The sequence below is a fragment of the Mobula hypostoma genome, chromosome 12 (genome assembly GCF_963921235.1).
Source record: "Mobula hypostoma chromosome 12, sMobHyp1.1, whole genome shotgun sequence".
Lineage (NCBI taxonomy): Eukaryota > Metazoa > Chordata > Chondrichthyes > Myliobatiformes > Myliobatidae > Mobula > Mobula hypostoma.
This window is the reverse complement of record NC_086108.1, coordinates 78,239,062-78,260,803: the sequence shown is the minus strand read 5'-3', so window position 1 is coordinate 78,260,803 and position 21,742 is coordinate 78,239,062. Positions and strand designations below refer to the sequence as shown.

At 39.4% G+C, this 21,742-nt stretch overlaps 1 protein-coding gene across 6 annotated transcripts in view; it reads right to left on the bottom strand.

Annotated features, from left to right (window-relative positions):
- Positions 1 to 21,742, bottom strand: part of slc6a9 (solute carrier family 6 member 9) — a 299,983-nt gene that overhangs the window by 39,909 nt on the left and 238,332 nt on the right. For all 6 annotated transcript variants that reach the window (XM_063064441.1, XM_063064445.1, XM_063064444.1 and 3 more), the window contains one exon: positions 12,618 to 12,774. In XM_063064441.1, coding sequence (XP_062920511.1) covers positions 12,618 to 12,774 — 157 coding nt within the window. The remainder of the gene's footprint in view (positions 1 to 12,617; positions 12,775 to 21,742) is intronic.

The window sequence follows — 21,742 nt, the reverse complement described above, 5'->3', positions numbered from 1 at the left end:
ACCCATTCCTCCCATTGTGACACCAACTACTATTCCTAATGGCCCTGGGAATGAGTGGCCGTAGCCTATTTACCATGTGTGCCCCATTAGGCATGCCCTGTATTGTCCAAGAGATTTGTGCAATATTCATCTTGCTGGCTACAAGGACAGCTATACAGTCACAAACTCCTCACTGCCAGACACTCTGAACCAGTTCTTTTCTCGCTTTGACAGTCAGAATGGAGAAGTTGGCATCCAGTCAGCACTAACAGAGAAGGATGACCCTATACAATTACACCAACTCCAGGTCAGATCCACCCTGCGCGGAGTCAATGTGAGGAAAGCAGCTGGCCCAGATGGAGTCACCGGAAGGATTCTTAAGGACTGCGCAAATCAACTAGCGGGAGTATTTGCTACCATCTTCAACCTCTCGCTACTACAGTCTGTAGTCCCCACCTGCCTTAAGTCAGCCACAATAATACCCATACCAAAGAAAAGTACAGTGAACTGCCTTAATGACTATCGCCCAGTTGCTCTAACTCCTATCATCATGAAATGTTTTGAGAGACTCATACTGTCTTATATTAAGTCTGCCATACCTGCTGACCTTGATAAATACCAGTTTGTGTATTGTGCAAACAAATCGACAGAGGATGCAGTCATCACAGCTCTCCACACAGCCCTTACAAACCTGGATCAGGATAACACCTATGTAAGACTGCTGTTTGTGGACTACAGCTCAGCTTTTAATACAGTCATCCCCTACAAACTGGTGCAGAAATTGAGCAGCCTGGGCCTTGACAGTTCACTGTGCTCATGGATACTGGATTTTCTGAGTAACAGACCCCAAAGTGTCAGGATGGGAGAACACACATCATCTACTCTCATCCTGAACACTGGTACACCACAGGGGTGTGTTCTCAGCCCCATCCTCGATTCTCTTTTCACCCATGACTGCTCTACCATTCACTCCACCAACACCATTGTCAAATTTGCTGACATTACCACCCTAATAGGTATCATATCAGACTGTGATGAGACAACCTATAGGAAGGAGGTACAGCATTTGACAGAATGGTGTTGTCATAATAACCTGGACTTGAACATCACAAAAATCAAGGAGCTGATAGTAGACTTCAGGAAATCAAAGGGCGTCGAGCACTCTGCTCTGCACATATACGGGAAAGAGGTGGAGAGAGTAGAGAGTTTCAAGTTCCTCAGCGTCCACATCTCGGCTGACCTCACCTGGACTGCCCATATCTCTTATCAGGTGCGGAAGGCCCAACAGAGGCTCTACTTCCTAAGAAAGCTAAAACAGCTCTCCTCCCTCATCACCTGCTGATCAACTTCTATTGGACAGCTATAGACAGCCTCCTGACGTATTGCTGTGCAGTGTGGTTTGCCAGCTGCACAGAACAGAACAGGAAGGACTTGCAAACAGATCAAGGTGGTGAGGGTAGCAGAGCGGGTTATTGGCACAACATTACCCTCCCTCAGAGACATTTATACTGGCAGACTTCAAAAGAAGGCTACTTATATTTCAAAGGATTCCATTCATCCTGGACATCACCTGTTTTCCCCTCTACCTTCTGGGAAGAGATACAGAGCATTAAGGACGAAAACAAAGAGACTCCTTAACAGCTTCTACCCACAAGCAGTGAAATGTATAACACCCCCTTCCCTTCTCCTGCCCCCCTCCTAAGACAGCAGCAGCTAAATGCATCACACTTCCAGGAATGGCAGGTGTGCAATAGTCCTACCCCCGCCCCCCCATCCATATATTATTAATTTTGGACTGTAATCCTGAGGCTTTAGTGTTTATTTTATGTATATATTCTTTGTCATGCTGCAAAACGTTGAGCTGCTAAACTGTGTTTCATTGCTCCACAACAATGACAATAAAGATATTCTTCTTCTTCTTGTATTATTCAAACTGCCCATTATGGCATGAATTCTCTGAGACTTCTGACTAGGATCAGGTAGAATAAAAGCTCCATGCTCTGCTTAACTTTGTCTCCAATACCCTGTCCCAGATTTCCTCTGTAAAACATGCATCCAGACATGGCAAGTAGTGTGAGTTGGAGGCGATTCTTCATGCAAGTATCCTTTCTATCGGTACAAGCTGAGGTGATGTAACGCTTTTACAATCTGAAATGTGAATTGGCAAGTCCTGGAACATCTTTTGTCCCCGGCTACTGTGTTGGGTATGGACAAAATACCTTGGATGATGTTGCAGAACCAAATATTACAAATCCTTTTTGTTTCTAGATCCCAAATAAACTCTCATTCTCATTTTTTACTGTTATTAGATCGAAACTAGATGGAAATAGTTGTTGATTTCCTATTAAAAATCCTTTAAATAGGCTTTGGGAGGAAAATTCCTCATAAGGTGTAAAAATGAGAGACTATCCATTCATCATAAAATCAATTAATGTGTAAACAAATTGCTGCTGTATGTACATGCAAACATCTATTAACAATATTCAACCAATATGTTTTTCTTTTCAGGAAAAGGTACAATTTTGCATAAATGTAGATGAAAGCTTGGCTGATATAAATGCAAACTAATGTGGTTGGCTAACCTGTTATTAAAGTTTATCTGCTTTCGAGCTTTACCTATCCAGCACTGTGTGGTACAGTGAATTGGTAATGCATGCTTAACTTTACACCAAATATTCACCACTGTTCTGCAATACTGGTAAATCCTCATAAGGTTCATCCAATTAATTATTGATTTCAAATCCAAGAACCACTGTATACAAGAAAATTAGACTGATATTAGATTTCCTAGTTAAAATCGAGATTTATTTCATTGCAATTAAGACTGACAAACTGTATATAGTTAATCTGATCAACCCTTCCAGTTACCTCCCACACCCTCTAATTATTACCTCAGTCACTGCACTGCATTTTCAAAAATTTAAACCTTGACAACAGACCCGACCAGTTCCCCTCCACCACTACCCTCCTCCACCAGGCAGAACTGGTCCTCACCCTCAAAAATTTCTCCTTCAGCTCCTTACACTTTCTCCAAATTTAAGGGGTAGCCATGGTCACCTGCATAGACCCCAACGATGCTTTCCTTTTTTGTTGGCTATGTGGAACAGTCTAAGTTCCATGCTTTCTCAGGTACTGCATCCCAGTTTGTTCTTGCCTCATTGGTGCCACTTCCTGCACCTCTGCTGAGCTTGTCAATTTCATCAGCATTGCATCCAACTTCTACTCTGCCCTTAAATTCACTTGGTCTATTAATGATGCCTCTCTCCCTTTTCTTAATCTCTCTGCCTCCACCTCCGGAGACAAACTGTCTACCAATAACTTTTATAAACCTACTGATTCCCTTCCCTATCTTGACTATACCTTTTCCCGACTTGTCTCCTGTGAAAACGCTATTCCCTTTTCTCAATTCCTTCATCTCCACTGCATCTGTTCCCAATTTGAGGTTTTCCTTTCCAGGATATCAGAGATGTCCTCCTCCTTCAAAGAACGGGATTTCCCTTCCTCCACCATTGATGCTGCTGTTGCCTGCATATCCTGGCATCCAAGCTCATCCTATTTTCTTGCTGCCTAACATGGATAGTGTTCTTCTTGTCCTCACCTACCACCCCAGGAGGCCCTGTATCCAACACACCATTCTCTGCAACTTTTGCCATCCTGCCACCAAATACATCTTTACCTCCCACTTCTGCTCCACCACCCCCCCAACTCTTCATCACTTTCCACAGGGATCGTTCCCTCCATGATTCCCTTGTCCCTATGTCCCTCCGCACTAATCTCCCTCTTGGCATGTATCCCTGCAAGTGTCAGAAATACTACACCTGGCCACTCACCTCCTTTCAGGTCCCCAAACAGTCCTTCCAGGTGAGGCAACACTTCACCTGCAAATCTGTTGCAATTGTCTACTGTATCCGGTATTCCTGAAGCAGCCTCTGCTACGTTTGTGAGAACCGTTGTAAAGCGGGGGACAGCTTTGCCGTGCACCTCCACTCTAACTGCAATAAGTGGCCAATCATTTTAATTCCTATCCCCATCCCCATTCCAATGTCCATGACCTCCTCTTCTGCACGATGAGGCCACTCTCAGTGGAGAAGCAACACCTTGATCAGGAGTATTCTGGAGTTACGTGAATATAACAAATATCAATTTAAACAAGAACCAGTCTGCAGTACTGTAAATGTGCTGTAAATACGTTCTGGAAGCTTGCAATTAGTTTTCAGTTTTTATTGTAAATTACAAGCAGTAAACTGAAATTAAAAGCCCATAGAAAAAGAGATATGGTTTGCAAAATGGTGACCAACGGACATTTGCATATGCATAAGTCAAAAGTTAAGACAATGTGGTTGTGTTAATTGACCTGCAACACCTATGGGTTTATGGAATTTGCACCTTTGCAAATTTAAATAAATTCAGGGAATTGTCCCAGCAAAGGCACTTGAATATTCAGAGTGTCTCCCTTTGCAGATATACAATACAAAGGAAGCATGATTGCCCCAAAGTACTGAGGTAAATTATGCCATTGTAACTTTAATGAATCACCTGGAGACTGAGAATGTCTCCGGAATGATGCCTGCTTGTTGTAAGAAATAAAGACTTCTATATCACTGGCTTCAGTGTCTCTCCAGTGACTTCAATCACAGTCAGAGACATCTTATTCCATCCAGGTAGCCTCCAACCTGATGGCACGAACATCGATTTCTCCTTCTGGTAATCCTTTTTCCCTTCCCCATTCTCCCTTCTTCTATACCCCACTCTGGCCTCTAACCTCTTCTCCTCACCTGCCTATCACCACACTGGTGCCCTCCTCCTTCCCTTTCTCCCATGGCCTACACCCCTCTCCGATCAGATTCCTTTTTCTCCAGCCCTCTGCTTTTTCCACTTGCACCTCCCAGCTTCTTAATTCATTCCCCTCCTCCCCACCCACCTGGCTTCACCTATCACCTCCAGCTTGTCCTCCTTTCCCACCTTTTTATTCTGGCATCTTCCCCCTTCCTTTCTCAGCCTGAAACATTGACTGTTTAGTCATTTCCATAGATGCTGCCTTAGGGTTTGGATTGTGGTTAGGGTTGCTAAATTCCTCCAGCGTTTTGTGTTATTTGCTCTGGATTTCCAGCATCTGCAGAATCTCTTGCATTTATACTTTAAACCACTTTCATTGTAAATACATGCTGGTATTTATTTTTATCCATATTTTATTCTATGTCAGAACGTCTAGCTTTACTTTTGTATAGATCTGGGCCATACCCTCCAAATGTCCGGACCTGTCTCTTGATTTTTTTTTGCACTACCTTACTTTCTATTTATGATTTATAATTTAAATTTTTAATATTTACTATCGATTTGTACTCCAGGGAGCAGGAAGCGCAGAATCAAATATCGCTGTGATGATTGTACATTCTAGTATCAATTGTTTGGCGACAATAAAGTATAAAAGTATAGTTCTTTCTCCTGTGTAACTTTTGAGTCTCGTTGTTTTATTTCGTTGTATGTTTCGCCAACACAGCACAGTTAATTCCTAATACATGTAAATACATATGGCAAATAAAGTTGTTCCTTGGTCTTTGGCATTCGATGGACTCTCATATTCAGTTCTGACATAGATCACATAATTAATCATTTAATCAGTTCTGAATGGTACATGTATTAACATGAAATAGATTATACTTTGGTTAATCTCTACTCAGTTGTAAAAATGCCAAACAATGAATGAAGGCAACATGTTCTGACTGATTCACTTGCCTTCAACTGCTTCATTAAACAGGTAGATCTGTTGGGATCAATAAAGTATGACTAGAGTGCCAGCAAAAGTACTTAAATAGTGGGTGCTTCAGCATCAGGATTGGACTTCTTGACTCAAACTCTTCCAGAAGGCTACCCTGCAGCCTTCTGATGTTCTCATTTGGTTTGAATAAAAACTGCATTGTTTTTAATGAATGATATTTTCAATTTTTTAGACATACATTTCCACAGTGTTTTTTTAATGTATTTAAATGCCCCAGAAGCAAGATCGTCACCTGAACATGGACTTCAGCTGAGCTGAGGTGATCAAGAGTGTAAATTAACAGTAACTTGTACTGTCAGCTGCTACCTGATAAACCCCGGCGATACCGTCTGGTGAAGGTGAAGGTGAAGTTCATAGTGGGGACAGGTTTGCAGGCAGCATGTCACATGGAAGCAGCACATTGATGATTGCATTGGTGCTACCTCCTGCACCCGTGCTGAACTCGTTGACATCATCCACTTTGCCTTCAACTTCCACCCTGTCCTCAAATTCACCTGGTCCATTTCCAACACCTCCCTTCCATTTCTCGATCTCACTGTCTCTGTCTCCGGAGACAGCTTATCCACTGATGTCTATTACAAACCCACGGACTCACAAGGCTACCTAGACTATACCTCATCCCACCCTGCTACTTGTAAAAACGCCATCCCCTTCTCTCAATTCCTCCATCTCCACCGCATCTGCTCTCAGGATGAGGCTCTTCATTCTACAATGAAGGAGATGTCCTCTTTTTTCTAAGAAAGGGACCTCCCTTCCTCCACGATCAACGCTGCCCTCAAACACATCTCTTCAATTTCACGCACGTCTGCTCTTACCCCATCCTCCCGCCACCCTACTAGGGATAGGGTTCCTCTTGTCCTCACCTATCACTACACCAGCCTCTGCGTCCAGCACATAATTCTCGGAAACTCCTGCCACCTCCAATGGGATCCCATCGCCCCCCCCCGCCCCAGTTTTTGCTTTCCACAGCGATCGTTGCCTTTGTGACTCCCTTGTCCATTTGTCCCTCCCCACTGATCTCCCTCCTGGCACTTATCCTTGCAAGCAGAACAAGTGCAACACCAGCCCCTACACATCGTCCTTCACCACCATTCAGGGCCCTAAACAGACCTTCCAGGTGAGGCAACACGTCATCTGTGAATCTGTTGTGGTCTTTTACTTGGTCCGTGCTCCCAGTGTGGCCTCCAGTATATGGGTGAGACCTAACATAGATTGGGAGACTGTTTCACTGAGCACCTACCACAATAACCGGGATCTCCCAGTGGCCACCTATTTTAATACCACTTCCCATTCCAATTCCGATATGTCCATCCATGGCCTCCTCCGCTGTTGTGATGAGGCCAGACTGAGGTTGGAGGAATAACACTTTATATTCCACTTGTGTAGCTTCCAACCTGATGGCATGACCATCGATTTCTCAAACTTCCGGTGATGGCCTCCAGCCCCCCACCATGTTCACCAGTTCCCATCCCCTTTTCCCTCCCTCACCTTATCTCCTTGCCTGCCCATCACCTCCCTCTGGTGCTCCTCCCCCTTTTTCTTTTTCCATAGTCTTTTGTCTTTTTCACCAATCAATTTTTCAGCTCTTTGCTTCATCAGAACCCCCCCACCCCACTTCCAGGTTTCACCTATTGCCTGGTGTTTCTCTCTCCCCTCCCCCACCTTTTAAGTCTACTCCTCAGTTTTTTTCCTCCAGTCCTGCCAAAGGGTTTCAGCCCGAAACGTCAACTGCACTTTTTGCCATAGGTGCTGCCTGGTCTGCTGAGTTCCTTCAGAATTTTGTGTGTGTTGCTTGGATTTCCAGCATCTGCAGATTTTCTCTTGTTCAAGGTTAAAGATAAAGTCACATCAATGAGAGTGTCAGGTGTCAGGCCAATCCAAGAGGCAAAGCTTCTTCTATTGATTAGATTTAAACATGTTTACATTTTCTCTACAGATTACATTAAGGTTCAGTGACTGTCGGATGATTTGCAAGTTGTGCTTATGTAAAAGTGGATATGTGCACTCGTAAGAAAAAAAGAGACAAGAGTAGAACTGAAGACATGAGAAAGAAATGAAATAGATGAAAGGCATTAGAAGTCCACAGAGGCATACTTCAGGATGGATTGGTGTTAAATATATTTAAAGTTAATTTTAAATTAATTATTTTCCACTAAAGGCCACAGTATTTTTCATCTTCTTGAAGAATAAGTAAATTACTTGCCCTTTATTTATATAGGTTTTTAAGTTATTTCCCATCCATAAAAAATAGTTGTAGCCAATGTCAATTATTTTCATCAAACATAAATTTATTTGCAGAAATAATGGACTGACAATTGCAACTAATTGTGTACATACTGGTATGGGAAAAATAAGGCTTAGTATCAGTATCAAACTCCTAAAAGAAATTATCTTAAGAACCAGCCATTCCATTATTTTGACAATATTAGTTATAAGACTGATATGTGAAAAATACCAAACATTTAAGAAACATGAAAATAATGCCTGAAAATGTTCAAATGGCTTATGCAACATTTTACAAAATATATCACACAAGGAAACAAATGTCACAAATGTTACATTGAGAATAAATGTTTTGCAAAGAGAATAAAATCCCTGGCCTGTACAGATTATGTCTGTGTATTTTACAAGATGTTAAGAAAGAGATAGAAGAGGCACTTTTACATAGAATTTGTTGGAAAATGTAATGTGCCTGAGACTGTTAGCAAGAGTAATATCAGTGGTTAAGAAAGGAGGTTAGAGGAATGTATTCAGAGATTGAAAATGTCACAGGTTGGAAAACTAATGGGATCCCTAGTAAAGTTGAAATATAAAACCATCTAGCAATCAAAATTATAAATATAAATAAGCAACAGTTTTCAGAAGGTTCATATCACAGATGTATGTAATATATTTTCAAAAGGCCTTTGAGCAGGTGTCACACAAGAGAGTTAATGACTAAGGTCACCTTATCTGGAGTAAGCATGGATAAATAGTTGGCATCAATTTAGAAAGCAGAGGGTAAGGATGATGAGTTTTTAACTTAGAGTGACAGAAGGCAGAAAGTGGGCTTCCACAATAGCCAATACTGAGACTACATTAGTTTAAAATTTATACTTTTTAAATTATAGATTCAACATAATTTCTAAATTTGCAGACAGCCCCAAAACAAGGTAAAGGAATTGGTCAATGCTGAGTAGAACTGGAAAAATTATGGTCAGCAATTAATAAACACGTGTAGGATGGAGATTTTTTGCACAAGAGTGTCAATCATAAGGGTGATGTAGAATACTTGGGAAAGAAAACTAAAGAAAATAATAATCTTTATGGGGTAGGGGAAATGAGGTATCTCGGAAAATAACTACAAAAACACTAAAAGCACAATAATAAGGCCATAAAACTGCAAGCCAAAAATGACCTGACGAAAGGTCTCGGCCTGAACGTCGACTGTACCTTTTCCTAGAGATGCTGCCTGGCCTGCTGCGTTCACCAGCAACTTTGATGTGTGTTGCTTGAACTTCCAGCATCTGAAGAATTCCTCGTGTTTGCAAGCCAAAAATGACTAGCTATTTTGAGTGGGACATCTTGAATATTATGCAAAATATACATAAAACCTCATGTTAGACAAAACTTGGTATATTCTGTCTAATTCTGGTAATCATATTGTAAACATTAGAGGGAATACAAAAAGAATTAATGAGGATTATGCTGGACACACAGAGGCAGACTAGTTGACAAAGAAATTATCTCACTTATCTTGGAAGCAATGGCTAAGGATCACTTTATCAGGGTCTTGGTAAAGTGGACATTGTTTCTCTGTGTAGGGGATGGCAAAATCAGAATAGAATAGTCATCAAGAACTCATACAGCAAATTCCGAAAAAAATATTTACCTAACGTGGCAAGAATATGGAACTTGTTACCACAGGGAATGGTGTCATTTAAGAGAAATAATCACCTACTTGGAAATACAGTATTAGCTACAGACAGACTAGAATGGATCTTAGAGATTGACTACCATTTTATAATCATTAACAAAAGCTTGATGAGAACATGAGGGACATGAGAATAGAGGGTTATGTTGTTAAGACTTTGAAAAGGAACAACATGAGGCGGATCATGAAATTGAGTCAAATTGCCTCTTTCTGCTTCATATAATATTGGTTATTTTAAATAAATCACAAAAAGGGAAGTTTGGCATGTTAGAGTTTACTTCCCTATGAACCTCCTCCCACCTATCTTCATCTGACTATATCAGCATAGTCTTCTTTAACTTTCTCAAATGTGTTTAGTCCACCCCTCTCTCCCAAAACCATCTGTTACTTGTGCCAACTATTCTGCACATTCTTAATATTCTTCAAGTAAAGAGATTTCTATTTCTACTCTCCATCTGAGTTATTGGTGATTACTTTACATTCATGATCCCTAGATTGCACTTTTTCCCGCTGAAATTATAAGACCATAAGACATAGGAACATCTTCCTATCTACCTAATCAGCATGTTCATAACTTTACATACGTCTGTCGGGTTACCCCTCTTTTTGTCTTTAAGAGAAAGGAATCTCAATCCCTTCAGTCTAAGTAAAGAGAATTTCAGACATGCAAGAATTAGATAGACCTAGAATGACAGACACCTTAAAAAATATTTTACTGTGAACATTAGGTGCTTGATAATGTGACAAGTGAGAACACCGAGACTTGAGAATGAATCAGAATGACAACAATAAACATCTGAGGATACATTTACTGAGAATAACAGCCGCACAATGAGAACATCAGGCACCTGAGAATATGTTAAATCAGCAGCACACAATAAGAAAAGCAGACATTTCTAGGAAACATAAGAAATAGCTTTATTAAAAATGATTGGAAATAATACAACTGGCAGTGGGGTTAGTCAAAATAACAGACAGCAGAGAATGTGAAACAAAGATTTAATTAAATGTGTGTATGACTCACAGATAAAATGCCATGTTGACATTGTAAGAGAAATGGACAGCAGAGAATTCAGTACAGACTTAAGAGGAGCAGATACCTCAGAATGTATTAGATTGAGAAAAACAGATGTGAACACACTAAATTATCTGAAAACGTGACACAGAGAATTAGACACACCAAGTAGTAAATGACAACATACAAAGATGTAACACTGAGAATGTATCATTCTGATAAAAACACCTGTCAACATAGCGAACTGCAAATAGGACACAATGGAAATAACAGACAACTGAGTGTGTTACACTTAGAATAACAAATAACTGGGAGTACCTTACAATGCAAATAACCTAAGAATATGACAATATTGAGACAATATGATAATATGAGCAAATTAATTTAACATTAAGAATACAAAGACCGGAAGTCGGACATACTGAGAATACAGGATGAAACTGTAACAAACTGATAATAACAAACTTTTGTGAATATAACACACTTAGCAGGCTGAGAATACCCTAGGTTGAAAATAACAGACTAGGAGAATGGCACACACAAAATGCTGTAAAATCACAGCAGGTCATACACCATCCATGGAGAGGAATAAAGAGCCAACATTTCAGGCTGAGACCACTCATCAGGACTCCCTGGTGAAGGGTCTCAGCCCGAACATTATTCCTCTCCGTAGATACTGCCTGGCCTACTGAGTCCCTCCAGTATTTTGTGTGTGTGTGTGTGTGTGTGTGTGTGTGTGTGTGTGTTGCGTTGCACTGGATTTCCAGCATCTGCAGAATCTGTCATGCCTAGGAGAGGGGCTCCTTGAGAATGATTTTTAAAAAATAGTGAATATGGCATATTAAGCCAGAATGAGGACATAGTTCATTGCAAATGTGACTCAGTGAGAATAAGAGACTGACAGGATGATATATTGAGAATAACAAACATTTACAAAAATGACAGACTGAAGAGTGCTGCGAATCTGGTGCACTGCAGATGACGTGAGTGTAGCACAAGGAGAATGACATGAGACTAACAAGCATATGTCAGCTTGGTGCACTAAGAATAACAGACTGGAAGTTTAACACAGCGAGGATACCAAACAGCTGACAATCTGACTCAATGGAAACAACACCGAGAATGTGGCACATTGCGTTTAACAGACTGAAAATGTTGTACATGGAGAATAATGTACTGCAAATATGACACAAAGAATAACAGACCAGTAAAATGAGTTACTGTGAAAACAAACTTGAAGTGTGACGGACTGTGAATATTGTGTCTATATTGCTAAAATAAAACCCAGTACTTCTATTTGCCATTTGTACAAATAAGCCAGCCATTCTTGAAAGGAGACAAATTGTGGAATTTTGCTGATGTGCAAGAACCTACATGCAAATATATGGTATTAATCAGAGAAGGGATCTTTAGAGATTTAACATATTGAATTCCAGGGCCTATTCGCAGTTCTGTGCCATTGACATGTTATGCTATTGCCAAGCATCTTTCAGTCAGATCTGCAGCTAAATTACTTGTGGACTTGCAGGGTAAATTTTGACTATAAGTGAATTTTGATTGAATTCAAGCTGTTCTTAGGTTTTATTAACTTTCTTATTTGTTTATCAGATTTTGGGCATGTCCTTATGACACCGGTGCAAATACGTTTGATGGGGAAGTGACATAGTAGCTCATACTATACATATTGTACATTAGATAGATGCATAATCACACTTAAGGATAGGAAGACAGACACAGCCACACACTCATCCAGATGTGAACAAACAAACAAGAATTCACAGTCCACTCACATTCACATATAGATTTAAACACTTATACATTCACAAATTCATCCACATCATCATACAAATGCCCTAAGATGCTTTAACACAATTCACATACTCTTAAAAATGCACACATGCTCACATGAAAATTACAGAAGTTCTACACACCTCCTCCATTTCTGTAGCACAGATATGGGAACCTCCAGACATTTCCAAGACCTACAGCATATCCAACACTAGTGAGGATAAACTCGATTTGATTGGACCAGTTCCCACGCTTCAAGTTTTCATCTTTCTTCACCATCTCACCTGGAATAGCACCATTCTGCAAAAAGTTCAAAGAAAATCATCAGTGCCCTAGAAACCAAGCTCTGTTACACTCTATAGCAGAGGCACATGAGAATACAGATGCTGGAATCAGGGGAAAAAGAACAAGCTGTTGAAGGAACTCAGGGGGTTAAGCAGCATCTTTGGGGGAAATCAAATTTCTCCCTCTCCCACCCCACAGATTATGCTCAATTCATTGATTTCCTACGGCAGTTTGTGTCTTAAACACTTTATAGTCCCCTGCCAATGAAACATGTAACACTGGACAACAAAGATTTTGCTTCATAAGTACTTTTGGATGTATCTTCTGGATATTGGGCTGCTGATCATGAAAATCACCATGAAATTTCCCTATCATACATTTTATTTTTTGAAGTCGCCTATACTTGTTATTTCAATTCACAATTCAGGTCAATTAAAATGTTACCCACAATGTAAGCTGAAAAGTTTTCTGTCTTGTCCAGGCATGCTTAGGCAGGGTGGATGCTACATGGCAGGGCAGGTTTTAGAAGGGATATAAAAGCATCACGCACACATTGTGCTATGTATTGCGTTTACAAGTATATTGGTTTGCGATCAGGTTGATGCACGTGTTCCATGAGCAGAGCATATTGCGTGTACTCATTTTCAGATGTACTTGTGATAGCAAAATGTCTCACCAATGTTGCAACAGCTGTGATACTTGTTGTTATATTTGTGACGAGTACACACTTAAATCTCAAAGGAGGAGCAGGACTCCTCTTATTAAGAATGCCTATGAGCTCTACTTTGGGTGTAAAATTGGTGATCAAGACAATGTCTGGGCTCCTTACACTTGTTGTGCAACAAGCTCTATCTTAGAGCTTGGCTCAGTGGTACTCAGAAGTTAATGTCGTTTGCTGTCCGGATGATATGGTGAGATCAGAAGGATCATGTGACGGACAGCTACTTCTGTCTGACCAGCGTGTCTGGTTTCTCCGCTAATAACAAGAAATCCATTGAATACCCCAATCTCCCCTCCAGCCATGAGACCTGTGTTGCATGACGATAATTTTCCAGTACAAAGCTACCAGAGACATTCAGTCTAGAGGACGCAGATGAAGGTGCAATGATGCACGAGCCAGGAATGGAAAATGACACTGATATCGATACAGATTTTAATCCCTTTATGTTGAGTAAGCCTCATCTGATAACTCAATCTCAGTTAAATAACGTGGTCAGAGACTTGGGTTTGTCAAAGGCAAAAACAGAACTACTGGGTTCAAAACTGCACGGATGGAATCTGCTGTCACCAAGTGCAAACATTTCCATGAACGATTTCAATACTTGAGACAGATGTTTCCCAGAATAACTGATCCCAAGACTAAGGAAGGCACTTTTGCTGGCACACAAATCAAACAGGTCATCAATTACAGACAATTCGAAGAACTTCTAGTGGGACCGGAGAAAACTGCATTCAAGAATGTTGTTGAAGATTTTCTTGGCAATGACAGAGCACCAAACCACATGCAGCTGGCTGACAACATGCTTCAAGTATACAAAACCATGAACTACAATGTGTCACTAAAGATTCATTATCTGCTTTCCTATTTTGACGTCTTCCCTGCAAATATTGGCACTGTCAGTGACAAGCACAGTGAAAAGTTTCACCAGAACATGGTGGAACAGTATCAGGGCAACTGGAATCCACCAGTGCTGGCAGATTATTATTGGACACTTAAGCGAGAAGCTTGAGTCACTGAGTACAAACAAAAATCATCAGCAAAACATTTTTAACCTAGTTGAACTATTGCACAGCATCAGTACCATTATGCAATTTAACACATTGTATTCAATAAAAGTTGATTTCTTGTTTCTCCAAATTCCTACGTGATACACGTAGTCTGAAATTATACTTGTGTTCAGCTTCAAGCAGTCTATCATAAACAAAACAAAATTCTGAGGAAGCAACACCTTAAAATGCTGTCCAGTATAATTATTTTCAATGTTAGTTCACATTGGCTTGTTATTCCATATGAAAACCTTCCCCAGAGAAAATGGGCACCAGGCTACCAGTCTCAGGTCTCTGCCCTTGCCAGGCAGTAGCCATTAGATGAACAAAGTGTACAAATGGTCACTTGGCAATATATGGTATTAGCTGGAGTGAGAAATGGATGTGGTATTACAGATTGTCCACAATCTTTCCTCTCTAGTTGTCTTCTTTTCCTTCAGAACAAGTATCTGGGATCTTTAGAGACTTACCACCTCAACAGTAGTCTTCCATGGTAAGTTGTTACGTAGCACCATTGTATAACCAACAAGCATGTTTAGAAAAACAGTATTATTGAATTAACTGATAAGGTCTCCAGTGTTTCCCAGGAGACTCAATATGCTATGCAAATCTAAAGATCCTTTCTGTTTATGTCTGTGTGTGAAGTGCATGGGCTAAACCCACATTCAGTGGAGAGAATGATGGATAGACACAAAGAAAGAGGGAATGGGGGGGTGGAGGAGGGGGGGAGAGAGGGGGGAGAGAGAGGGGGGAGAGAGAGGGGGTAGAGAGAGGGGGGGAGAGGGGGGAGAGAGGGGGGGAGAGAGGGGGGGAGAGAGGGGGGAGAGAGGGGGGGAGAGAGGGGGGAGAGAGGGGGGGAAAGAGGGGGGGGAAAATGGCATCCAATTGGTTTCATTTGCCTGAAACACTAACTTGCAGTCAATCTTTCCACATAAGCTGTTGAATATCCCCAGTTTTGTTTTAATTCCACAACTGGCTTCTATGTTTCCCAAGGTAAAATATCAAACTATTCTGTAATCCCTGATTGGTCTCCTCTATCTTTTGCTGCAGATGCGCTGGTTTAGACACTACTATGCCCTACACAATCCAATTACCACGTCCGTCTAAGTTCATGCATGCAGGTAACCTACTGAGATGTTAAAACAGACATTGATAGGCTCTTGACTCGCAAGGATGTCAAAGGTTACAGGGAGAACGGCAGGAGAATAGGGTTGTGAGGAATCAGCTATGATGGAATGGCAGAACAACATTGATAGGCCGAATAGCCAATTTTTGCTCCTATGTCTCATGTTGGAGAGATGCCAGTATGTCCCATCCCATTTAACTATCCAATAAACAAAACCGATGACAGCCTGTGGAATGATAGTGTTTGTGTCCCCCTAAACTCCATGCAGTGGAAGTAAAAAACAAAACTTTGTTATTTGATGTAAACAATGTAGCCCCTTGTTGGAATATCAACATCAATGGTTCAGTGTTTTCAATTTGATTAGAGTGCATCGAATCTAATCTCTGCCAAAGGAGTAACGCATGAGATTTTGGAGCCGAGATTCCAAATCAGCTTGCTACAAACAGTTCACAGTTTCTAGTATTCTGCACAGAGCTACCGTTTACAGCTGCTTGCGATTCGATCACATGGAAACAGCCCATCACAGCACTTGCTTGGATTTCGTGGCCGAATTTCTTATTTTCAGAACATTCTGACCACAATCTAAGAATGTTGTCGCACCATCGTACATAATCCCATTGAATCACTATTTGCTAAACTTCTGCAACCAAACAATCACCTCAGTAAGAAGGGTTAGAAAATAAACAGCCATGCCCAATGTTTTGGAATGTTCCAGGTAACTAGTCACTAAACCATATTGCCATGTAAGATATCAGCCTGTAACTGTCAACCCTTGCATGAACACGACTGAGTATTTCTGGAGTCGGAAGGTCTTCAGATCTTTTTCAAACAAAAATGAACGATCATCAACTCATGAAAGATGCACTTCTCTCTCCCTGAATCTTGTTAGTCTTCCAGTATAAGGAGGTATTCACACATGAATGTTGCCATCTAACATATTCCAGGGTGCAGAAGTACACACTGATGGATAGACTAAAGCTGGGTTCAGACACTAGAATGGCACTGTAGGGAAAGCTGGGATCATGGCACTACTAGGCTCCGTGTAAAATGATCGCAGGTGACCCAAGGATGTGTTGTTTGAGGAGTAGACAGGAGTGGTGCTGCTGCTTTGTAAGAGAATGTACTGAACTGGATCAATCTAGGGAAAGACATGTCCCAACTGTACTTACTGTAAACATTACTAATAACGTACCTTTTGAAATTAAGAAAAAAAGTTCTTCATAGTCCAGCTAGAATGCATGAGAAACTGACACCAGTTTGCCTATGGGTGATAAAGTAACAAGAGCAGAAAGGATGTAGAGAGTTATCAATATATGTCAATGAGTTTTAAGGAGTTTGGGACTGTAGGAAATTAATCTCCATTCAAACTTGGCATTCATTAAACAGATCACTGTCAATTTCTATGCTTTTATCCCAGTTAGTCAGAGGCTCCTGCAGGACAAGCATAGAAACATAGAAAACCAACAGCACAATCCAGGCCCTTCGGCCCACAAAGCTGTGCCGAACATGTCCTTACCTGAGAAATTACCTCGGGTTACCCATAGCCCTCTATTTTTCTGAGCTCCATGTATCTGTCCAGGAGTCCCTTAAAAGACCCTATCGTATCCGCCTCCACCACCGTCGCTGGCAGCCCATTCCACGCACTCACCACTGTGTAAAAAAACTTCCTCCTGATATCTCCTCTGTACCTAATGGACTAGCACCTTTCATTGAAACTGGCTTTGACCTCATTTTGTCCACCCAATCTGTGATTCATTGAATGTGAAGCACTATAAATTGGATTTGTCTTTCAATTACTGTCATTAGTAGTAGACAAAGGGGGATGCTGTAAGCAGTGCATGTAATTTAGTGAGGAGCAGAGGCCTCCACACTGGAGGTTTACTGAACACCAAGCTGAAAGTTAGAGTCTGGGAGTCTCCAGGGAAACAAAACTGAAGCCCACGCACTGGGAATTTTCAAACTAGTAGATGGAGCTGTTGCAGTTGATCAAAATTAGCTGCAATGCCCCTCTGGTTCCCCTATGTGGTAGAATGGCTCCGCAAGTGAATGGAAGGGCTGACGTTCAGTGGCAATTGACAAATAGACAGACCAGAGTGAGGGGTGTTTGTCAGGAACAGTTGGGTGCAGTTGGTCGTGACAGGATTGCAAAGAAGCAGAAACACAATGGCTGCATCACATGAATCAGATTCAAAGACAGCATTAACAATATCTGGTCAGAGTCAAGTCTTGAAATTCATCTTGTCTCTTTCAATATTTTTATTAATATTATATAAATTGCATGAATATAAATACAAAATTCATAAGGATACAAGTAATACGAATTACATTACATTGAAATCACAGTAATATGATCACAGTATCCCATATTCCAAATCAATTATGTAGAAAAAAAATTGAAATATGAAATGAAATAGAATAAAATAATTTTATTTTATTAAAAAAAAATCTACCTCCACTACCAAAATGAGCTGGTTGGTTAAAAAAAAAAGGAAAAAACCTTACCATATAATATTACTATGATAATGGCTCAGATCCATACTTTAATAACAGTTCAAAGATTATGAAAATAACTCAGAAAGGGTCCCCATAACATTAGAAGATCATGTTTAGAATCAGAAATTGAACACCGAATCTTCTGTAGATCAAGGCACAACATAATATCAGATAGCCATTGAACATGAGTGGGCGGGGTGGTCTCTTTCCACTTGAGCAAGATCACCTTCCTGGCCATAAGTGACAAAGGCCAGTACCTGCAAATTAGATGGTTTCAGTATTGTAGTACTATCCTCAACAATACCAAACATGACAGTCAAGGGATTGGGCTTAAAACTAGCATTGAAAAGTACAGAAAAAGTTTGAAATACATCTTTCCAAAATTTTTCAAGGCTTGGACATGTCCAAAACAATTGAATTAGTGTGGCCACTCCATTAGTACATCCATCACAGTAAGGAGAAATATCTGCGTAGAAACGGGAGAGCTTACCTTTAGACATATGAACTCGATGTACCACTTCGAATTGTAATAAAGAATGACGAGCACATAATGAAGAATTAATCAGTTTTAAAATAATCTTCCAGCTCTCTTCAGATATGAAAATCTGTAAATCCTTTTCCCAGTCTCCTTTAATTTTATCTAAAGAAGCCTTTTTCAATCCCAACAGCAGACCGTAAATGAAAGATATTGGACGGTTGTCAAAGGGTTTCAGATTAAAAATTGTATCTATTATATTCTTATCTGGACTTGTAGGAAATGTATGTAATTGAGATCTTAAAAAATCTCTAATCTGTAAGTACGAAAAAAGTGGGTATTGGAAAGGTTAAATTTTGTTGAAAGTTGCACAAAAGAAGAGAGATTTCCTCCATCAAAAGATCCTGAAATCGTTTAATACCCAATCTATCCCATTCTTAAAAAGATAAGTTAATTATAGATGGTTTAAAAAAATAATTAGATAAGATGGGACTCGAGAGGGAGAATCTCAATAAACCGAAATGTTTTGTAAACTGTAACCAAATCCTCGAAGTATGTTTGACTACCACATTGTCAGTTAGTTTATTTAAAGATAAGGGAAGCGAGAATCCAAGTAAAAAAAAATGGAAAATTTCATAACAGAATTGACTTCCAAAAAGACCCATATAGGACAATTCTCATGGTTAATGTAATATATCCAGAATGTAATATTTTGTATATTAACTGCCCAATAATATAATCTAAAATTAGGTAAGACAAAGACTCCACTCTTTTTGGTTTTTTGAAGGTGAGCTTTATTTATACGAGGATTTTTATTCTTCCATATATAGGAAGAAAGAATTGAATCCAAAGAGTCAAAAAAAAAAATTAGGAATAAAAACAGGCACAGCTTGAAAAAGGTATATAAATTTAGGTAAGATATTCATTTTAATAGAATTAATTCGGCCAATCAGTGATAAAGAGAGAGGCAACCAATTAGAGTGTTTTTTAACATAATTCATTGAAGTTAAAACATTTTCCTTAAATAAATCTTAATAATTCTTAGTAATTGTTATTCCTAAATATGTAAACTGTTTTCTGAAAATTTTAAAAGGAAGGTTAATATCAGTTGGTATTAAATTGTTTAAAGGAAACAGTTCACTCTTATGTAAAATTAATTTATATCCTGAGAACTGACTAAATTTAGTCAGTAAACGGAACACAGATGGTAAAAAGGTTGTAACATTAGATATAAAAAGCAATGTCATCAGCATAAAGTGGCACTTTATGAATAGTACCTCTCCTTAAAATACCAGTAATCTCTAGGTTCTTGAAAAGCCATTGCTAAGAGTTCTAATACTAAATCAAAAAGCAGAGGTCTCAAAGGACAACTTTGTGTAGTCCCATGTTGGAGTTTAAAGGGTTTAGAATCCTGAAGATTAGTAAGAATCTGAGCAGAGGGAAATAAATAAAGTAATTAAATCCAATGAATAAAATTAGGTCCAAAATTAATTTTTTTTTAAGGATGTAAAAAGATAATCCCATTCAGCTCTGTCAAAGGCCTTTTCCGCATCCAAAGATATCACACATTCTGATATTTCCTTAGATGGAGAATGCATAAAATTTAACAAATGCCGTATATTAAAACGGGAATATCGATTTTTAATAAATCCTGTCTGATCATCCAAAACTATAGAAGATATAATATTTTCAAGTCTGCGAGCCAACACTTTAGATAAAATTTTAGTATCAAATATGAGTAAAGAAATAGGTCTATATGAAGGACATTCAGTAGGATTCTTATTCTTTTAAAGAATAAGCGAAATGGAAGCTTCGTAAAAAGACTGTGGTAGTCTTCCTAGCTGAAAGGAATCTGTAAGGGTAGAACATAAGTGTGGTATAAGCAAGGAGGAAAAGGCTTATAAAACTCTCCAGAGAATCCATTGGGTCCTGGGGATTTCCCAGAATGCAATTCTCAAATAGCCTGAGCAATTTCCTCCTGGGAAATAGGTTGATCCAGTTGCCTACGATCATCTATCGAAAGATTAGGAATATTTAATTGATCCAAAAAATTATTCATTGCAATATCATTAACAGAGTCAGAACTATACAAATTGGAATAAAATTCCCTACAAGTCTCATTAATTTCAAAGTGATCAGTTGTCATGTCACCATTAATTTTACATATTTCTTTAATTTGTCGCTTGGCTATGAATGGTTTCAATTGATTAGCCAGTAGCTTACCAGTTTTATCTCCGTGAATATAAAATTGACTTCTATCTTTCAAAAGCTGGCTTTCAATTGGATACGTTAAAATAAGATCATATTTAGTTTTGGTTTCAATACATCTCTTATATATTTCAGGATCAGGTACTGAAGCATATTTATGGTCCAGTTGTTCTAACTGATTAGCTAGTTTATTTCTCTCTTTGTTAACTTTTTTAATGATGTTTGCAGTATAAGAAATAAATTGACCCCAGATATATGCTTTAAAAGTATTCCATATAATAAGACTAGAGGTCTCTTCCAACGTATTTTCTTCAAAAAAAAAGAGTAATTTGATTCTCCATAAATTTCTTAAAGTCCTCATTGGATAACAGAGTTAAATTAAATCACCAACATCTACTCATAGGGATAGGACCAGGAAGATTTAAAGATAGAAGTACAGGAGAGTGGTCAGAAATAGCAATCTCTTTATATTCGATCCATCGAACCAATGGAATCATTTGACTGTCAATAAAAAAATAATCAATCCTGGTATAAGAATGATGGACATGAGAGAAAAAAAGAATACTCCCTGTCCGCCAAATGAAGAAAACTCCAAGCATCAACTGTACCACATTTAGTTAGAAAGGATTGGATAAACAAAGCTGAATTATTAAGTATGGCTGGTTTAACAGATAAGCGATCTAATATTGGATCTAACCAGCAGTTAAAATCTTCTCCCATCACAAGAGAATAAGTACACAAATCCGGCAAAAACGAAAATAGACATTCAAAAAATCCTGGATCATCTACGTTGGGGGCATATACATAGCAAAAATAATCTATTTACTGTTTGAACTCCCTGATACAATAATAAATCGACCATTAGGATCTGAAACAACTGAAACCGTATTATCTACAAAAACTGTATTATGCTG